Source organism: Acinonyx jubatus, chromosome A1, assembly GCF_027475565.1.
Source record: "Acinonyx jubatus isolate Ajub_Pintada_27869175 chromosome A1, VMU_Ajub_asm_v1.0, whole genome shotgun sequence".
NCBI lineage: Eukaryota > Metazoa > Chordata > Mammalia > Carnivora > Felidae > Acinonyx > Acinonyx jubatus.
The window spans coordinates 220556031-220571874 of record NC_069380.1 but is presented as its reverse complement, the minus strand read 5'-3'; the positions used below and the strand labels follow the sequence as shown (position 1 = coordinate 220571874).

Genomic DNA, 15844 nt, shown 5'->3' with positions numbered 1-15844 from the left:
ACCTGCTTTCATGCTAATACTTTGCTAGATGCAAAAGGTAACCTTGGCTTGACATTAGCCCAATCTCCAGGATCCTATAAGTCAGTCTCTTTTAACAAATCAAAATGCCTCTGGAAATTTTCTTTATCTCTGCCCCATAAGACTTATGTTAGCGATTTATCTTCCAAACATATGGTCTACTGATACATATCTTAGGGTCTCATGACATGCTTTACTAGACAGTAGTAAATGATCTAATCTTTTTTTTAAAAAAATGATGCTTGTTTATTTTGAGAGAGAGAGAGAGACAGTGCGAGTGGGGAAGGGGCAGAGAGAGAGGGAGACACAGAATCTGAAGCAGGCTCCAGCCTCTGAGCTGTCAGCACCTCATGGTCCTGGAACCATTGCTTCCAAATTCCTTAAAGATTTACCTAAGCCCCACTAACTCAAAAGTATATTATCAATTATTCCTCACAATCCCAGTGCAGCTCTTTCTGCCCAGGTGCCCTGTCCCATGCTTTAATAAAAACCACCTTCCTTTTTTACTCGAAAAATAAAGAAGGAAGGAAGGAAGGAAGGAAGGAAGGAAGGAAGGAAGGAAGGAAAAAGGAAGGAAGGAAGGAAGGAAAAAGGAAGGAAGGAAGGAAGGAAGGAAGGAAGGAAGGAAGGAAGGAGGAGAGAAGGAGGGAGGGATGAAGGAAAAGGAAAGGAAGAAAAGAGGAAGGGTGGGGGAGGAAGGAAGGAAGGAAGGAAGGAAGGAAGGAAGGAAGGAAGGAAGGAAGGAAGGGAGAGAGCTAGGGAAGGAGAGAGGGAGGGAGAGAGAGAGAAACAAAGAAAGAAAGAAAGAAACTATGATTCAACTATCACTCCGCTAGGATAGGTTCAATTCCAAATGAATTTTTATTCCAGAATATGATCTGAAAAAGCCACCTTTGGGAGAAGGCAAGATCATGAACACAGTATTAAACCACTAAAGTGAAGTTAAAGCTTCTCTTCAAGCATGGTATCTTCTGTTGGCCAAAGTCATTGGCAAAGTACAGAATTAAAACACCAGGGACATATTTGCCATCTACAGCAAAACATAATGAGAGAAGGAAAAGAATTAACCATTGTGAACAAATAATACAATCTATTCATATTCCATCCTCCAGTCACAAATATCTGTGTGCCTCTTATGGATAAAAATCCTTTCATGTGCTTCCTGATACTCCCAAATCTCTTTAAACCATGGACCCAGGCTTGAATTTCAAAATCATGTGAAACAGTCATACCAGAGCAGGTGTCTTCTTGATCTAGAGACCACTGAATTAGAAAGACATATTATTTGCCCACCACCTTTCAATATACAATTAAGGATAAAGAAGGACAAAACAATAAAAAAAATAAATGCCCTATTTTAAAGGAAAAGAATGCCAATCATTCATGTCAATTCAGTAATTATTCTGTGCAATCATTACAAGAATTCCTGCCCCTAAAGTTCTGAGGCTAACTTATTTGCTGAATCCTTTGCATTTTCAACCTTCAAAGTCATGAAATTTCTGGTGTCTTCCATCTTTTTCATGTTTACTAGAAAATAGGCCAATATTTTTTTTTTCTGTACTCATCTCCTTCTTGTAGTATCTAATCAAATGCAGGTTATAGCAATCAACTCACATTACAGACATGCTTTCATAAAACCTCTTCTGAAGCCATGAATTCTTTAGGTACATTTTCTACCTTATAAATTATCTCATAAAAATGTTACCAAAGCAGAACACAGTCATTTTCAAGCATCCTATAAGCTTCACTTCATACGCTTTTCTTCTTCAAACACAATTTCACATAATTTGCTGTAGTAGTGGTGGCAGGGATGGTAATGGCAGTGGCGGTGTTTTGACAGAAACTTGCTTCCAGAGAGATACAATGTAGTATGCATACTCACTTTGTTTATTAGTCACTTTCTATCGCTAATGAATTCTATCTCAATAATTTATAATCACAAACATTATTTCTTCTCACTTTATATATCAACTCTGGCTTGGTACAATTCTGCTGGGCTCTGCTGTACTCACCTGTATTAAGCTCCAGTGTTTTCTCATAAGACTGAAGGAGTAGCTTCTTTCTAAATGATGTTCTTATCAGAGTGGAGCCAAGAACAAGAGAATTAAGCTAAACCACAAGCTTATTAAGGTTTATGCTCAGATGTGGTTCAAACCACAATCTTTCACATGCCATTGATCAAGGCAAATTAATTAGCCAACCCAAATTCAATGGGAAAATATCTTCTACTTATAGGAAAGCATGTCAAAGGTGGGGACAGAATGCAGAATTGTGAACATATAATTAAATATACAAGTGCAGGTAAGAAAGATATCAAGTACTTGAAAATGAAAGGTCAGTAAAATTCTATTCCAAACAGAATTTTTTTAAGGAAATAAGACAAGTGAGAATGAATGTTGTGAATGATTGCAATACAAGACATAAATCTTACATAGTTTTCCAGTGAGGTTCTCTGAACAGTGAACTCATTCTTTTTGTTTTAACATATATTTTTATCTCTTCCTCATTTTTAATGCAATTTAATAGGTTAAAGATTTCTAGAGTAATAATTATATTTCATCTTCTCATCAATTTTGAGAACAATTTTCTACTGTCATATGTATTCTATTATTGTTGATGAGAAGCCCATGGTGTGTCAAATTCCTTTCTTTTTGTTTTTCAAACTCTACATTTCACCATAACACACCTATGAGATAAAATTTTTCCAACACACTTGAGGTTTCTTATGATTATTTGTTTAAGGTTTAATATCTATACTTATTCTTGAAAACACTTAGTCTAGTTTATTTTTTTTAATACTGTCTCATCATTCTCTTTGCTGTCTTCCTCTGAAACTCCTATTATTTTACATTAGAAATTTGTTTTCCTTTGCTATGTATTTTAATCCCTCTTTTTTGTTTGTTTGTATGTTTATCTTTAGCCTTTCTTATGCATTCTGTCTAGTTTCCTCAGACCTGTCTTCCAATTTATGTATTCTGCATTCAATTGTATCTAATCTCCTATTTGCCCAATTTTTTAAAGTTCTCAATGCCAATTTTTAATGTCAATGTCTATACTCTGGCTTCTGTTGACTGGCAAGTAGTTTTTCCATTTTCCATTTCAGAGCAAGCTCTGGTTTCATGCCAGATATGTTATTCTAGTAACATCCTAATAAATTCTTGTAACTGTACACTTCCTCCATTTTCTAGGGCTACAAAGCTAAAATGCCAGCTGCTGGAGCCTGCATGCTGCCTTATTCTCCCTCTAGACTTCCATAACATCAACTTACTAATTTGCCACTGTTTCAAGTGCACTTACACTACTATAATCACATGGAAATATAAAGTCTACTGGGAGAAAATTTACAATTATAACAGTAGCAGAATACATGTAATTCCCTAAACTCTCATTATTCTAGAGTATGGCACTCACGCTGCACAGAACTCTACAACAGAGGTCCAGGAGAAAGGATCCCTGATTCTCAAAATGTTCTCTACATTTTCAGCATCAGGGAGTCAGAGAGCACAGAAGCACCTACACAAATATGCAAGTGAAATCTCCCTAGATGAAGAGGAGGCCATATTAGAAAGAAGGAGATTCAGGAGGACCTAAGTGGCTCAGTCGGTTAAGTGTCTGACTCTTGATTTCGGCTCAGGTCATGATCTCACAGTTTCATGAGTTTGAGGACCATGTGCTAACAGTACAGAGCCCTCTCTCTCTGCCCTTCCCCCATTTTCACTCTCTGTCTCTCTGAAAATAAAAAAATAAACTTAAAGAAAAAGGAGACTCTGAAGTTTTGTAGGTGTTGCCAGTTTAGACTCTAGTGCTAAGTCATATGTACTGAGCCAACCATTTTCTACAATACAGAAATCAGTGTTCAGATCCACCAAAATTTGTCTCTCCTCATTGTTTAAATGTAAGGTCATTTTTCCCATTAGAAGCTAATTGCTATCAGAGCAAAATGTTGATAATTTATACACCTAAATTTCTTTTCTTATTATTATCATGAAGACTGGATCATTCTTAGTGACTGTTAGATAACTTTCACAGAAAAAATTGGAAGCGTGTGGAGAGAGGTGTTTTTTTTTTCCCCCTAAATGAAATGTTTGTTATATCAATTCTACTACAGAATGTATAGCATTTTGATGCCTGGGATTATTTTAAGGTAGGATTTTTGTCTTATCTGGAAAAGTTAAATACATAGAAACAATTATGATTTAAGTGCCTGGATGGGAAGCTTGGGCTTGCTGAGATCTGAGGTGGTACAATATGTGTTACTGAAGTTTATGCACCAAGTTGCTTGTAATATATCAATAAAGGATTTTTTTCTTAGCTTTAATATATGTCATTTCTAAATTATAGTCTACCTCATTAGCAAGTTTCAAATATATCTTTAAATGGTGCTATAATTATCCATTTTGGTTTTAAGACTATGTACTTTTATATGGCAGAGAGATACAGATGTCATTATTTCATATTTCTGTTTCTGAATGTGCTATAATTTCCTATGCCATATGTGACCCTTTTCACATTATTTCTTAGGCTGTATCATGAAATGCTAATGATTAGATGAAGTACATTTAAGAAAGCAAGCCTTGGTGTGAATAATAAAAGGGCATTTGATTCATTGAAGCTTGACCCTTCAAATACACTTTTTTTCCCCCAGGATAATACTGATTTAATTGCTTTTAAAAAGACCTTGTTTCTTTCCTTCAGTAACTTTGCCAGATGAGTAAATAAGTCATTCTCTAAAATTAACCCTGGGTCCCAGCCTACAAAAGCTGTAATCAATTTGATAATTATAATTATTATGACTAATTAATATTTTTTTCTTACATTAATCGCATTTACTTGGGAATGTGACAACTTACATAAGATAAATATTTATTTATAGTTGATTCTGAGGGAAAACTGATTGACTTGTAAGTCTTAGGCTGTGATATCTGACTTATCCAGGAAGTCTGACATTATAGATAAGATTAACCAGAAAGTTTCTAAGTCTCTGCTTTAAATTGCTTTACACAGCAGATGCAGTTTACATTGGAAATTTAAACTCTCAAATTTAAAAAGACATACCAAGAATCTGGGAATTTCTTGCATCTGAAAAACTTGTATGGAATCTAGATCGTTAAGCATTACCTTAAGCTCTGGTGGCATTGTTTTTACTATATGAATAAAGAATGACTACAGCATGCACGTTACAATGCCACACATTAAAAGAACAATTTTCTGATATTAGAATTCCACTGCACTCTGGAAGAGTATCTTTTTTTTTAAATATATGAAATTTATTGTCAAATTGGTTTCCATACAACACCCAGTGCTCATCCCACAAGTGGAAGAGTATCTTTAAAGTTGCTTGACCTAAAAAAAAAATAGGTAAATAAAGTAAATAAAACTGGTTATCCTAACATATTTGGTGTCACCATGTGTAAAAGTGCACTACTACAAAGCAGATAGATTCTCCTGTAAGAAATTTTTCTTTCAAAGGACTGGTGAAGTGGGCCACTTCTCTTTTGTAGCATTCTCTCACTTTTATTCAGAAACGTGACTCATGAAATGCTGAAAAAATTGTAAACTTATAAATTCTTTTTATTTTTTTAATGTTTCCTCGTTTTTGGGAGACAGAGAGAGACAGAGCGTGAGTGGGGGAGGGACAGAGAGAGAGGGAGACACAGAATCCCAAGTAGGCTCCAGGCTCTGAGTTGTCAGCACAGAGCCTGACACGGGGCTCGAATCCACGAACCGTGAGATCATGACCAGAGCTAAAGCTGGACACTTAACCGACTGAGCCCCCCAGGCACCCCAAAACTTATAAATTCTAATTGCAGATCATTCCTACTATTTTTCAGCATTCTGAAAATTTAATTTAAAAGATGATTTGTAAAGACTAATTAGTAACAATCACATAATTACTCAGTAATATATGCTTATTACCCTAAGCATGCATATCCATACTAAATAGGGTAAGCAAAGGTAAAGGAATCTATAACTTTGCCACAGCATACAGCCAAAGAGATTAAATACAAATCATAAAATTATTGATGTTATAACTGGTAAGTTTCTAAATAGACAATCTTAAATTATTTCAAAATACTCAACTTTAAAATTGGAATAATGCCACATCCTTATTTATTTATAGCTACTACCTTATATGAAAGAATATGCTCCATAAGTATTTGTACCTTTCTTATTAGAATAAATATATAATTATTTTCAATTATTCTTATTTTATACACAAAATCTCATAATATTAAATAAACACACTTTGTATCTACAGAGCTGAATAAAAAACTATAATAGACCAATAACTTGCAGGTTTTACAGTTAATTTGAGAATTTCAGCCTTCTTTTGAATTCATAATTTCAATTTAGCCATATTTGATGAGGGAGCCTGGGGCAAGCTAAGGGCAAAATACAGGCTAACAGGGCCCCGCCCTCCCCCACACAAGGTGGGATGTGTGTGACATTCCTTAGATATTCTTGGCTACCCAACAACAAAGGAGAGGGTTTAGGTGCTTGTCCTTGTGATGTGGGAAACCACAGCAAATGAAAAATTACATCCCCTTACTGCCTACAGCCCATTGACAAGTTCTTGAAACTGGCAGAGTGACCTCCCTTTAGGAGCTCAGCTGCCTGGATGATGACACTTTGCTAGGGTCAAAAGGGAAGTTTGGCTTAACATTATCCCAACCTGGAGGATCCTGTCATCTACTTCCTTTATCTCAACTGCCCCAAGATATATGCTGGCAATCATACTCTAAGCTTATCGCCCCCCAATATACATCTCAAGGGTCTCATGACTGAGGTTTTATTAATAGTAATAAGTGATGTTTCCCCAGCAACAGCTAGCCCCTAAAGGTCCTGGAAACTTGCTTCCAAAATTCATTAGAGAGTTACTCTATCCCTGACCTCTCCCACGTGAGGGTACATGATGAGTTACCCATCATGACCCCAGTGCAGCTCTTCCTGACCACAGGTTCTGTCTTCATACTTTAATAAAATCACCTTTTTGCACCAACAACATCCTCAAGAATTCTTTCTTGGCTGTCGGCTCCAGACCACTCCACCATCACCCCAAAACTTCATCAATATTGAATATCAAATTGATATGCTATTCATGTATCATCCATGTTCTTTCAATTTAAACGTCAGTGGGTTGGTCTTTCCAATCAAGATGGTGAAGTGATATGCATCTGATGCACTCTCCCATTGAATACAGCTATAGAAACTGCACAATATACACACAATGACTGTTTCAAGCCATTGGAGAGTATTCAATGTAAAAAGGCCTGAAAGAGATGTCATCTTTGGGAAAAAGGAAGAATAACAATACGAATTTTTATACTGACAATGACTCAGAGCATTTTTTAAAAAAATACGTAGCGCTAGGGGAAAGAATCCAAGCAGCAATTATATAGTTTCTGGAAGACAGAGGTTGGGATTCAGGGCTGGCATAGTAGCTTAAATAAGAACAAAGGCACAGAAAGGAGAAACCTCAGAGAAATGGTCCCAAAAATGTGAAAGCAATATTTCTGCGATAATTGCACATACGTATGCCACATGTGCACATGTGGAGACTCCAAGAGACCAAGAAAAAACAAAGCTGGAAGGCGCCAGAGCTAATAGAGATTTCAGCAGCCGATAGACAGTAGGAATCAGAATTGGTAAATGCTTCGGTTGATACTAGAGAAAAATGTGTGTTTAGGAATAAAAACTTCCCAGGAATAAGGGGAAAATGATATAAAGCAGTTCTAAGATAATGTAAGTAATTTAGGTAAGCAAATAACTAACTCTCTTTGGAGGAAGATGACATAATCAGTCACTGTTATAACTCTTTATACATAATGTTCAGTCAATAATTCCAAAGCATGCTTAAAACTGGAAAACTACCAACACAAATAAGGGAAAAAATCAATAAAAATACCCAGATTGGATGCTAACATTAAAGTTATTAGAAAAGAGTTTTGAAATGATTATGATTAATGTTTGAAAACACATGGGAAAAAAGTAGATAAGTGGAACAAAGTAGATAATTTTAGCAGATACCTATAATGTATATTTAATAAGTCGAATGAAAATTATAGAACTAAAATATTTCAGTGCTAACGTATGTACTTAATAGCTTTAGGAGACAAGTTATTAGAAAATAAAGGGGAAAATACTGTACTAGAATGTAGGGCAATATAAAATATCCAGGTTAAAGAAGACAGAGATCAAAATAATAAGTAAATACACAGAAAATAATAGACTTATGGTGCAAAGCTAAAAGACCTAATGATGAGGGACCATAAAATAAGCTGAGGCAAGCCACAGGTTAGCACATACTGTTCCCCATCCCCACACCCACCCCTTCCAGGTAGGATATGTGTGATATTCCTCAGGCACCTCTGGCTGCCCAAGAACAAAGGAAAGGAAAGAAAACAAATAGTAAACTGATAAAGATCACAGTCCTTCAGGACAGGAGTCTCTTTCAGTTTACAAACATCTTAGTAAATTAAAAGAAGAAGATGACTTTATCAATAGCTTAATCTCCAGAAACTTACAGACTCAATTTCCCCGGAGCCCCTAAGACCACCCTTTCCTCCAGAGTGAAGTGAGGAACAAAGGCAAGAAGGAAATGGCAGATAAAATTAAATTTCCATATAACCTGCAGCCTATTGGTAAATACTTGAGGCAAAAACAGAGTAAACCTTTTCTCCAGGAACCTCCTTTGTCATACCTTTTGCACCAAAGATGTCTTCAAGAATTCTTTCTTGGCCATCAGCTCTGAACCCCACCTTCACCCCAAAACCTCATCACTAACATGCATGTTTTTGCACAACCAGTAGGAGGAAGCGACAAAACAAACAGAAAATAATATATATATATATACATATATATATATATATGTATATATATATATATATATATATTTTGAATAAATACTGATCAAGATTTTCCAGAACAAAAGACAGATTAAAAATTCCTTATAACCCAAAAGTAGATTTTTTAAAGTACCTCTTAAGTAAACCAGAGTTAAACTCTTGAATATCAAATACAAAACAATATTTAAAATAAAAAAAAAGATCCATTAAAGTGGAAAAAAAACTAACCTACAATAAAGCAGTTAGACTGATAGCTGATTTTCAACACACAACATGGTATTCAGCAGACAATTACATTGCATCATTTATTACATTTTAAAATAAGGAAAATTCTTCACATTAGAGTTCTACTCCCAGTGAAATACACTCTAAAAAAAGTATCAAAAATTGTAAGTGAAGAAAAAAATATGAAGAATTCCTTGACAGTAGATCAGTACAAAAAGGAACAGCAGAAAGATTTTTATACAAAATGTAGAATTTCCTTTAGAAAGACAGCAATCCAGGAAGAGCAAACACAACCAGAAAGGATAAATTATTATTGACTTAAAAATATTATTTACTATTTAACAAAACAAACATAATGACGATGTTTTGTATTGCTTCGTACATAAAATGTCAAAATAGCAAAAAAAGAAACAGTCTATGTAATAGGGACAATTTGTTGTTCCATTTGTTTCAGGTGATAAAATTATAATTTAATTTGGAAAAAAATTGTAATTATCTAGAGCAAATATTAAAGAAAAATCGAAGTAAATTGTTAACTAAGGGGAGAATGAAGGTAGTAGAATATACTAACTATTCAAAACTAGAAGAAGAAAAAAGAGAAAAATTAAAAAAAAAACAAATAGCAAGATGGCAGACTTACACAAAAATATATCAGTAATTAAATTTATTGTAAGTACATTAAATCAAAATAAACAAATAATGTGAAACCAGATGAAAATAAAGCAAAACAATAGCAGTTTAGTGGCTCATATGAAACTTTTAAAAATCAAAAAAAATACTTTAAAAGGAAAAGGATGGAAAACATTATACCATCTAACCATTAGCCAAAATTTTAAAAAATCTGATATAGTTATATTAATATCAGATAAAATGGACTTTATGTTATAAATGATTATTATAGAGAGATGTTCCACAATGAAACATTTTCAATGTAAGAGGAAGACATCCTGCACCCAATATCATGAACTATATCTAAAAAACCCCAAAACAGAAAATAAAAGAATAGAAAAATGCATTGAAATCGCGGGAAACATTAACATACATGTCTCAATAGCTGACAAACAAAAATTAAAGGCACAACAAATAAACTTGAACTAATTTACATATGTAGAAAACAAAGCATGAAGTTACAGAATTTACCTTCTTCCAAAGTGCATAGGGATTCTATCTCAAAAAAATACACACTGACATTTAGAAAAACCCTTGGCAATATATACCTGTAACCGTACTAAAATGCTATCACCTCATGCCTGTCAGAATGGCTAAAATTAACAATACAGGAAAAAACAGATGTTGGCAAGGATGCAGAGAAAGGGAAACTCTCTTACACTGTTGGTGGGAATGCAAACTGGTATAGCCACGCTGGTGAACACAGAATGGAGTTTCTTCCAAAAATGAAAAATAAAGCTACCCTATGATCCAGCAATTGCACTACTAAGTATTTGCCCAAAGGACACAAAAATACTGATTTGAAGGAATACATGCACCCGATGTTTATAGCAGCATTATCAACAATAGCCAAACCATGGAAAGAGCCCAAATGTCCATCAATTGATGAATGGATAAAGAAGATGTCTCATATATATATATATATATATATATATATATATATATATATACCTATATATATACCTATATATATACCTATATATACACATATACACATATGTATACATATATACACATATGTATATATGTATATGTATGTATGTATATATATACACGTGTGTGTATATATATATATATATATGTATATATATGTATATTGCCATTTGCAATGAAGTAGATCACCTAGAGAGTATTACGCTAAGCGAAATAAGTCAGAGAAAGAAAAGTACCATATGATTTTACTCAGATGTGAAATATAAGAAATAAAACAGATGAAAATAGGGGCTGCAGGGGGAGAGAGAGGAAACCATAAAACAGACGTTAACTATGGAGGGCATTTGTGATGAGCACTGGGTGTTGTGTGTTAAGTGATGAATAACTGAATTCTACACCTGAAACCAATATCATACTGTATGTTAACTAACTGGAATTTAAATAAAAACTGGAAAAAGAAAAAAAGTGAACTAGATAGCATTTTTAAAATACATTAGAGAAACACCAAGTTGCTGATAATTAAAACATACACTTCGTAATTTGATTGATCAAAGGAGAAGCTTTCTTGTTTTGTTTCTTTCATTTTCTGTTTCAAATAAAATATTAATGCTGAATGTATTATATGTCATTTAGATTGATTTTCATGAAAATTAAAATAGTAAATTGAAGACAACTTTCCTCTAAAATATTTTGCTATCAACAAAAGCATTAACGTCTATTGAACTCTTAGGCATTGATCCTCCAAATATTCCACGGCACTATAGCAATTCTGGTCACAAGTAGCTAAAGTTGTGGGATGGTGTACAAGTTTGCATTCATTTCAAGTTCTTCAGGGAAGTTTTGTTAATAATTAAGTTTCGGGGAGCCTGGGTGGCTCAGTCAGTTAAGCATTTGACTTTAGTTCAGGTCATGATCTCGTGGTTTGTGAATTCGAGCCAATGTCGGGCTCTGTGCTGACAGCTCAGAGCCTGGAGCCTGCTTTGGACTCTGTGTCTCAGTCTCTCTCTGCTCCTCCCCCACTTGTGCCCTGTCTCTGTCTCCCAAAAATAAATAAATGCAAAAAAATGTTTTTAAATGAAAAAAATCAAGTTTCTACCATTTTACAGTGATTATTTGACATATATGGCTTTTTTTTCTTCTTTCCCCAAATATGTTATTCATTCTTATGTACTCAAAGGCAATTGTCAAAATACAGATCCCTTCATTTAGGATACAGAACGTTTGCTTTATGAATTTTCATGTAAGTTATCGATTTCTATATGCATATTATTTATACAGAAAAATGGAGGTCAGGAACTTTTTACCTACCTAAGAATAAATTAAGCAATAACCGTAATAAAACTGTAACATAGTCAAAGCCAAAACAGGGCATGGCAAGAATCTTACAATGTGCAATATATTCCTTTCAACAGAAGGACTGGTATGGAGGAATTTCATACCACAAAAGTTTTCTGTGAAGGAGAACTGGGCATCCCTTGTCCTCTTTGAGTAAAGATTCAAGCCATAGAAGGCCTGATTTGTTCTTTCACTGGGAGACTTGCAAGTGGCTCCCCCCTTAACATTTTCCTGGCCACATGCAGGCATTACCTGTAACTGAGCAGTGGCTGTCCTCTCAGATGGGCAAGTACCAGCTGTTGTCTATTCTGCCCTCTGCCTCCCTGACCCTGACGGGCAGCCTGCTTCCGCCTGGATCTTTATTTGCCTTGCATCCTAGGCCGCTTGGTTTGCAACTCCCTAGTGTAGAGACTTTGTAAAGCAACTTATCAGTCTAGTTCATTCCTGAGTTTTCAAAGTTATTCAGAGCCAATTTATTTTAAGTTAAAATACAACGATAACCTTAAATTAAGCTATAACAAACTGATATACAAGACATAACAAACTGATTCACTTTCTCGGGGCGTGGTAGGTTAACCGAAGAAAAAAAAAAGGGAAAAATGCTTTGAAGGAATATTTTTGCAAAGTTTTGTGTGCAGGTGTTTATACCAGAGTGGATCACGGTACTGGTGTAAGAACAATGGCTCCTTGAGACAGGTGATGTGAGAAAGAAATCAGAAGGAGACCTGTGAAAATGTTACACATCTGAAGAGATGCAAATTACTGGACCCATTTGACGATTGGATATAATCTTTACATAAGTTGAATTGTATAAAGATTTGTGCTTCGTAAACACAAGTCCTCATAACATATCACATTTTCCTCTAAGCATTTACAGAGTTTCCCATTACATGGGTAGCCATTTGATGACTTATGATGATTACAGGCAAATTAAAAAATAATTTACTGCAAGCTACTCTTGTTATGGTGACACTAACATTTTGAAAGTAGCATTGTGCTTAGTGCGATGGGATTACAGATTAAACAATCTCTTCAGCAAGTCTGAGTGTGAGGTTCTGGGTATATAGCATCTCTGTTTCTAAACTCTAAGTGCATCTCACAGCGTGACAGGGTTGAGACCTGTTACTGACTGAAGAAAGGGAGATCCCCATAGATACACTGAGTTCACTCAGAGAGTATACATGAATTCTGTTTCTTTGTCAGATAAAATACTTGTTTTCATCATAAACTGATATTTCAACAATAACCTTGTTATTAATCAAAATAAGGGGTGCCTGGGTGGTTCAGTCAGTTGAGTTGCTGACTTCGACTCAGGTCATGATCTCACAGTTCATGAGTTCAAGCCCCACACTGGGCTCATTGCTGTCAGCGCAGAGCCCGCTTGGATCCTCTGTCCATCTCTCTCTCTGCTTCCCCCCCAAATAAATAAACTTTAAAAAATAAAATTATGTATCATTATGCTATATTTATCACAATTACAATTTTCTGTTTATTTTGAAAATCAATTTTAATGGGCTTATAAATTTAAAACTTAGTTTATGGAGAGAAGGAGGGAGAGAAAGAGGCAGAGAAAGCGTGAGAGATGCTATTTGTATCATGACCAAGCATTTATTGAATTCTGATAGTGTATCACTCGAGTCTCATTCTTTTAGGAACTATGATATTAACATATATCTTTAAAATAGTCATGGTGGGATCTACTTGAAATAGATGAGTTGTTGTTGTAAACTATAATAAAGTTTATGTTCAATTGAGTTTAGCATTATTGTTCATTACATTACAAATTCTTTGAACCTCAGTGTCCTTATCCTATAAAAGAATAGCAGTTGTCTTAGAGTGCTGTATGTATATATGAACATTGTATGGACCAAGTGATAAAATAAATACAAAAATACAATGTAATTTGTAAAATGATTTAAAATATAATTTTGTGGTTTAATGCCAGGTGGACTTATCAATGATTTTTAATTTTCTTCTAAACCTACTTTCTTCATAGAGCAAAGGACACACGAATGAATCAGGTCACACAGTCTATCTCTAGAACCAATATTTTAAAGTTGATTCTACCTATGTACTTGACTTGGATATCTTTTCACAGTGGTAGTTTGACAAAATATTAAAATTCAACTCATTCACTCATTGAGCTAATAACCATCTATCAAGAGCTGGGCACTGATCTGAACACTTAAATTTACATAGACAATTCAAGCATCATTCTTACTTAGACTCATAGTACCTATGGAAATAAATAAAACATTAAAGTGCCATGTAACAGAAAACAAGGATTTATTAACTGTTAATTCTGCAACAGACTTCAGAGAAAATTTTAACAGAGCTTATAAACAGAGAAATGTGAGTGTGGAAAATTCTGTGTTGAATCAAGAATTTGCAAGATGTTTTGGGAACAGGCAGTACTCAACTGTGGCTCTTCCAGAGTGTTCAGAGAGAAATAGTAAGAGATACAGCGAGCGAAGGCATTTCACACATACTTGTGAAGGGCCTGTGTTGACATACCATCGTATCTACTTTATTATAGTTTTTAAACATCATGGATCAGAAGGGCATAGCACCCCTACAGGATATTTAGGATAATTACAGATTATTCTATAAAATGTCATCTGCAGTTTCTACCACATTAGAAATGGTGAAAAATATTTCTTTCCCACTATGAGGAAGTCATAAACACCATTTCTTTTCACACTCACAGAACTGACATCTTCTCCCCCTAAATTGTCTGAAAGTTTGTGCCCTCCATTCACAAAGTTCATCTTCTACTCTGAGAGCCCACCTTATGGAATTAGCCGCACCTTGCTTCGGGGTGTTGTGTGTGTGTGTGTGTGTGTGTGTGTGTGTGTGTGTGTAGCACATTCATGTATAACATGAAGATTTTTTTTTCTATTTCCGTCACAGAAAGCACATATGCAATTTTATTTTGCAAGAGTAGAATGTTCACCTCAGAATTAGTAATACATAACTGCTTTAGCAAATGCAAGATATCATTTCTCAGGACCACTGTATCACTTTTAATATTTAACTGTAATGCCACCTGAAACAATATTTTTTAAACACAGTGACAATTAACCACCAAGTTCAGAAGACAATAAGTGGAGTGATTTCCTTACTCTTGTTTAGACAAGGGAAATCAGCACAAAAACAAAATATTCCCATTCAAGTGAACAGTGACATGATATTACATATGTAAGTATTTAATTTTGTTTTACGTATATGAAGAGTGATAAATGTAAATCATAAGAAACAAGTACATACTTTGAGGAAACCGTGGGGGGTTGTCATTGACATCAGTCAGGGTGATATTGACCGTTGTCGATCCTGAAAGTCCTCCAACTTGCCCAGCCATGTCTTTGGCTTGAATGACCACTGAATAGTGTTCTCTGGCTTCTCTGTCCATATTATGTAAGGCAGTTCTAATAACTCCTGTAACATATTTTAAACAAAACAGTACAGATTATATATTAAATGAGAAATAGCACAGATGTATCGTTTTTCCCCCATAGTTTCATTGAGCCACAGAGCCAGCTTTTTTTCTGCATATTTTCAGAAGTGCATTTCTAAATGAAATACTTTTGTGAGAAAGCCACTTCTGAGACAAACAGTACCTTAAACATGTTACGAAAACTACCTCATTTGACCCCTTCATTGGCAACCACGTGTCTCAAACCATTCTATTCGTGGTAAATTAAGATGCCCATCCTTTTGCATTCCTCGGGGTGCCTTGCAGAACAGCCCCATGGCCCAAGCTTGTACTTGTGCTGGAATACTAAATATTTCACAAGTTGTGCTCCTCAAAAATGTCAGTT

The 15844-nt window shown here is 34.9% G+C and overlaps 1 protein-coding gene across 5 annotated transcripts in view; it reads right to left on the bottom strand.

Annotated features, from left to right (window-relative positions):
• The window catches only part of CDH18 (cadherin 18), a 995271-nt gene that overhangs the window by 103203 nt on the left and 876224 nt on the right, over positions 1-15844 (bottom strand). For all 5 annotated transcript variants that reach the window (XM_053201933.1, XM_053201935.1, XM_027074610.2 and 2 more), the window contains one exon: positions 15294-15461. In XM_053201933.1, the coding sequence (XP_053057908.1) occupies positions 15294-15461 (168 nt within the window). The remainder of the gene's footprint in view (positions 1-15293; positions 15462-15844) is intronic.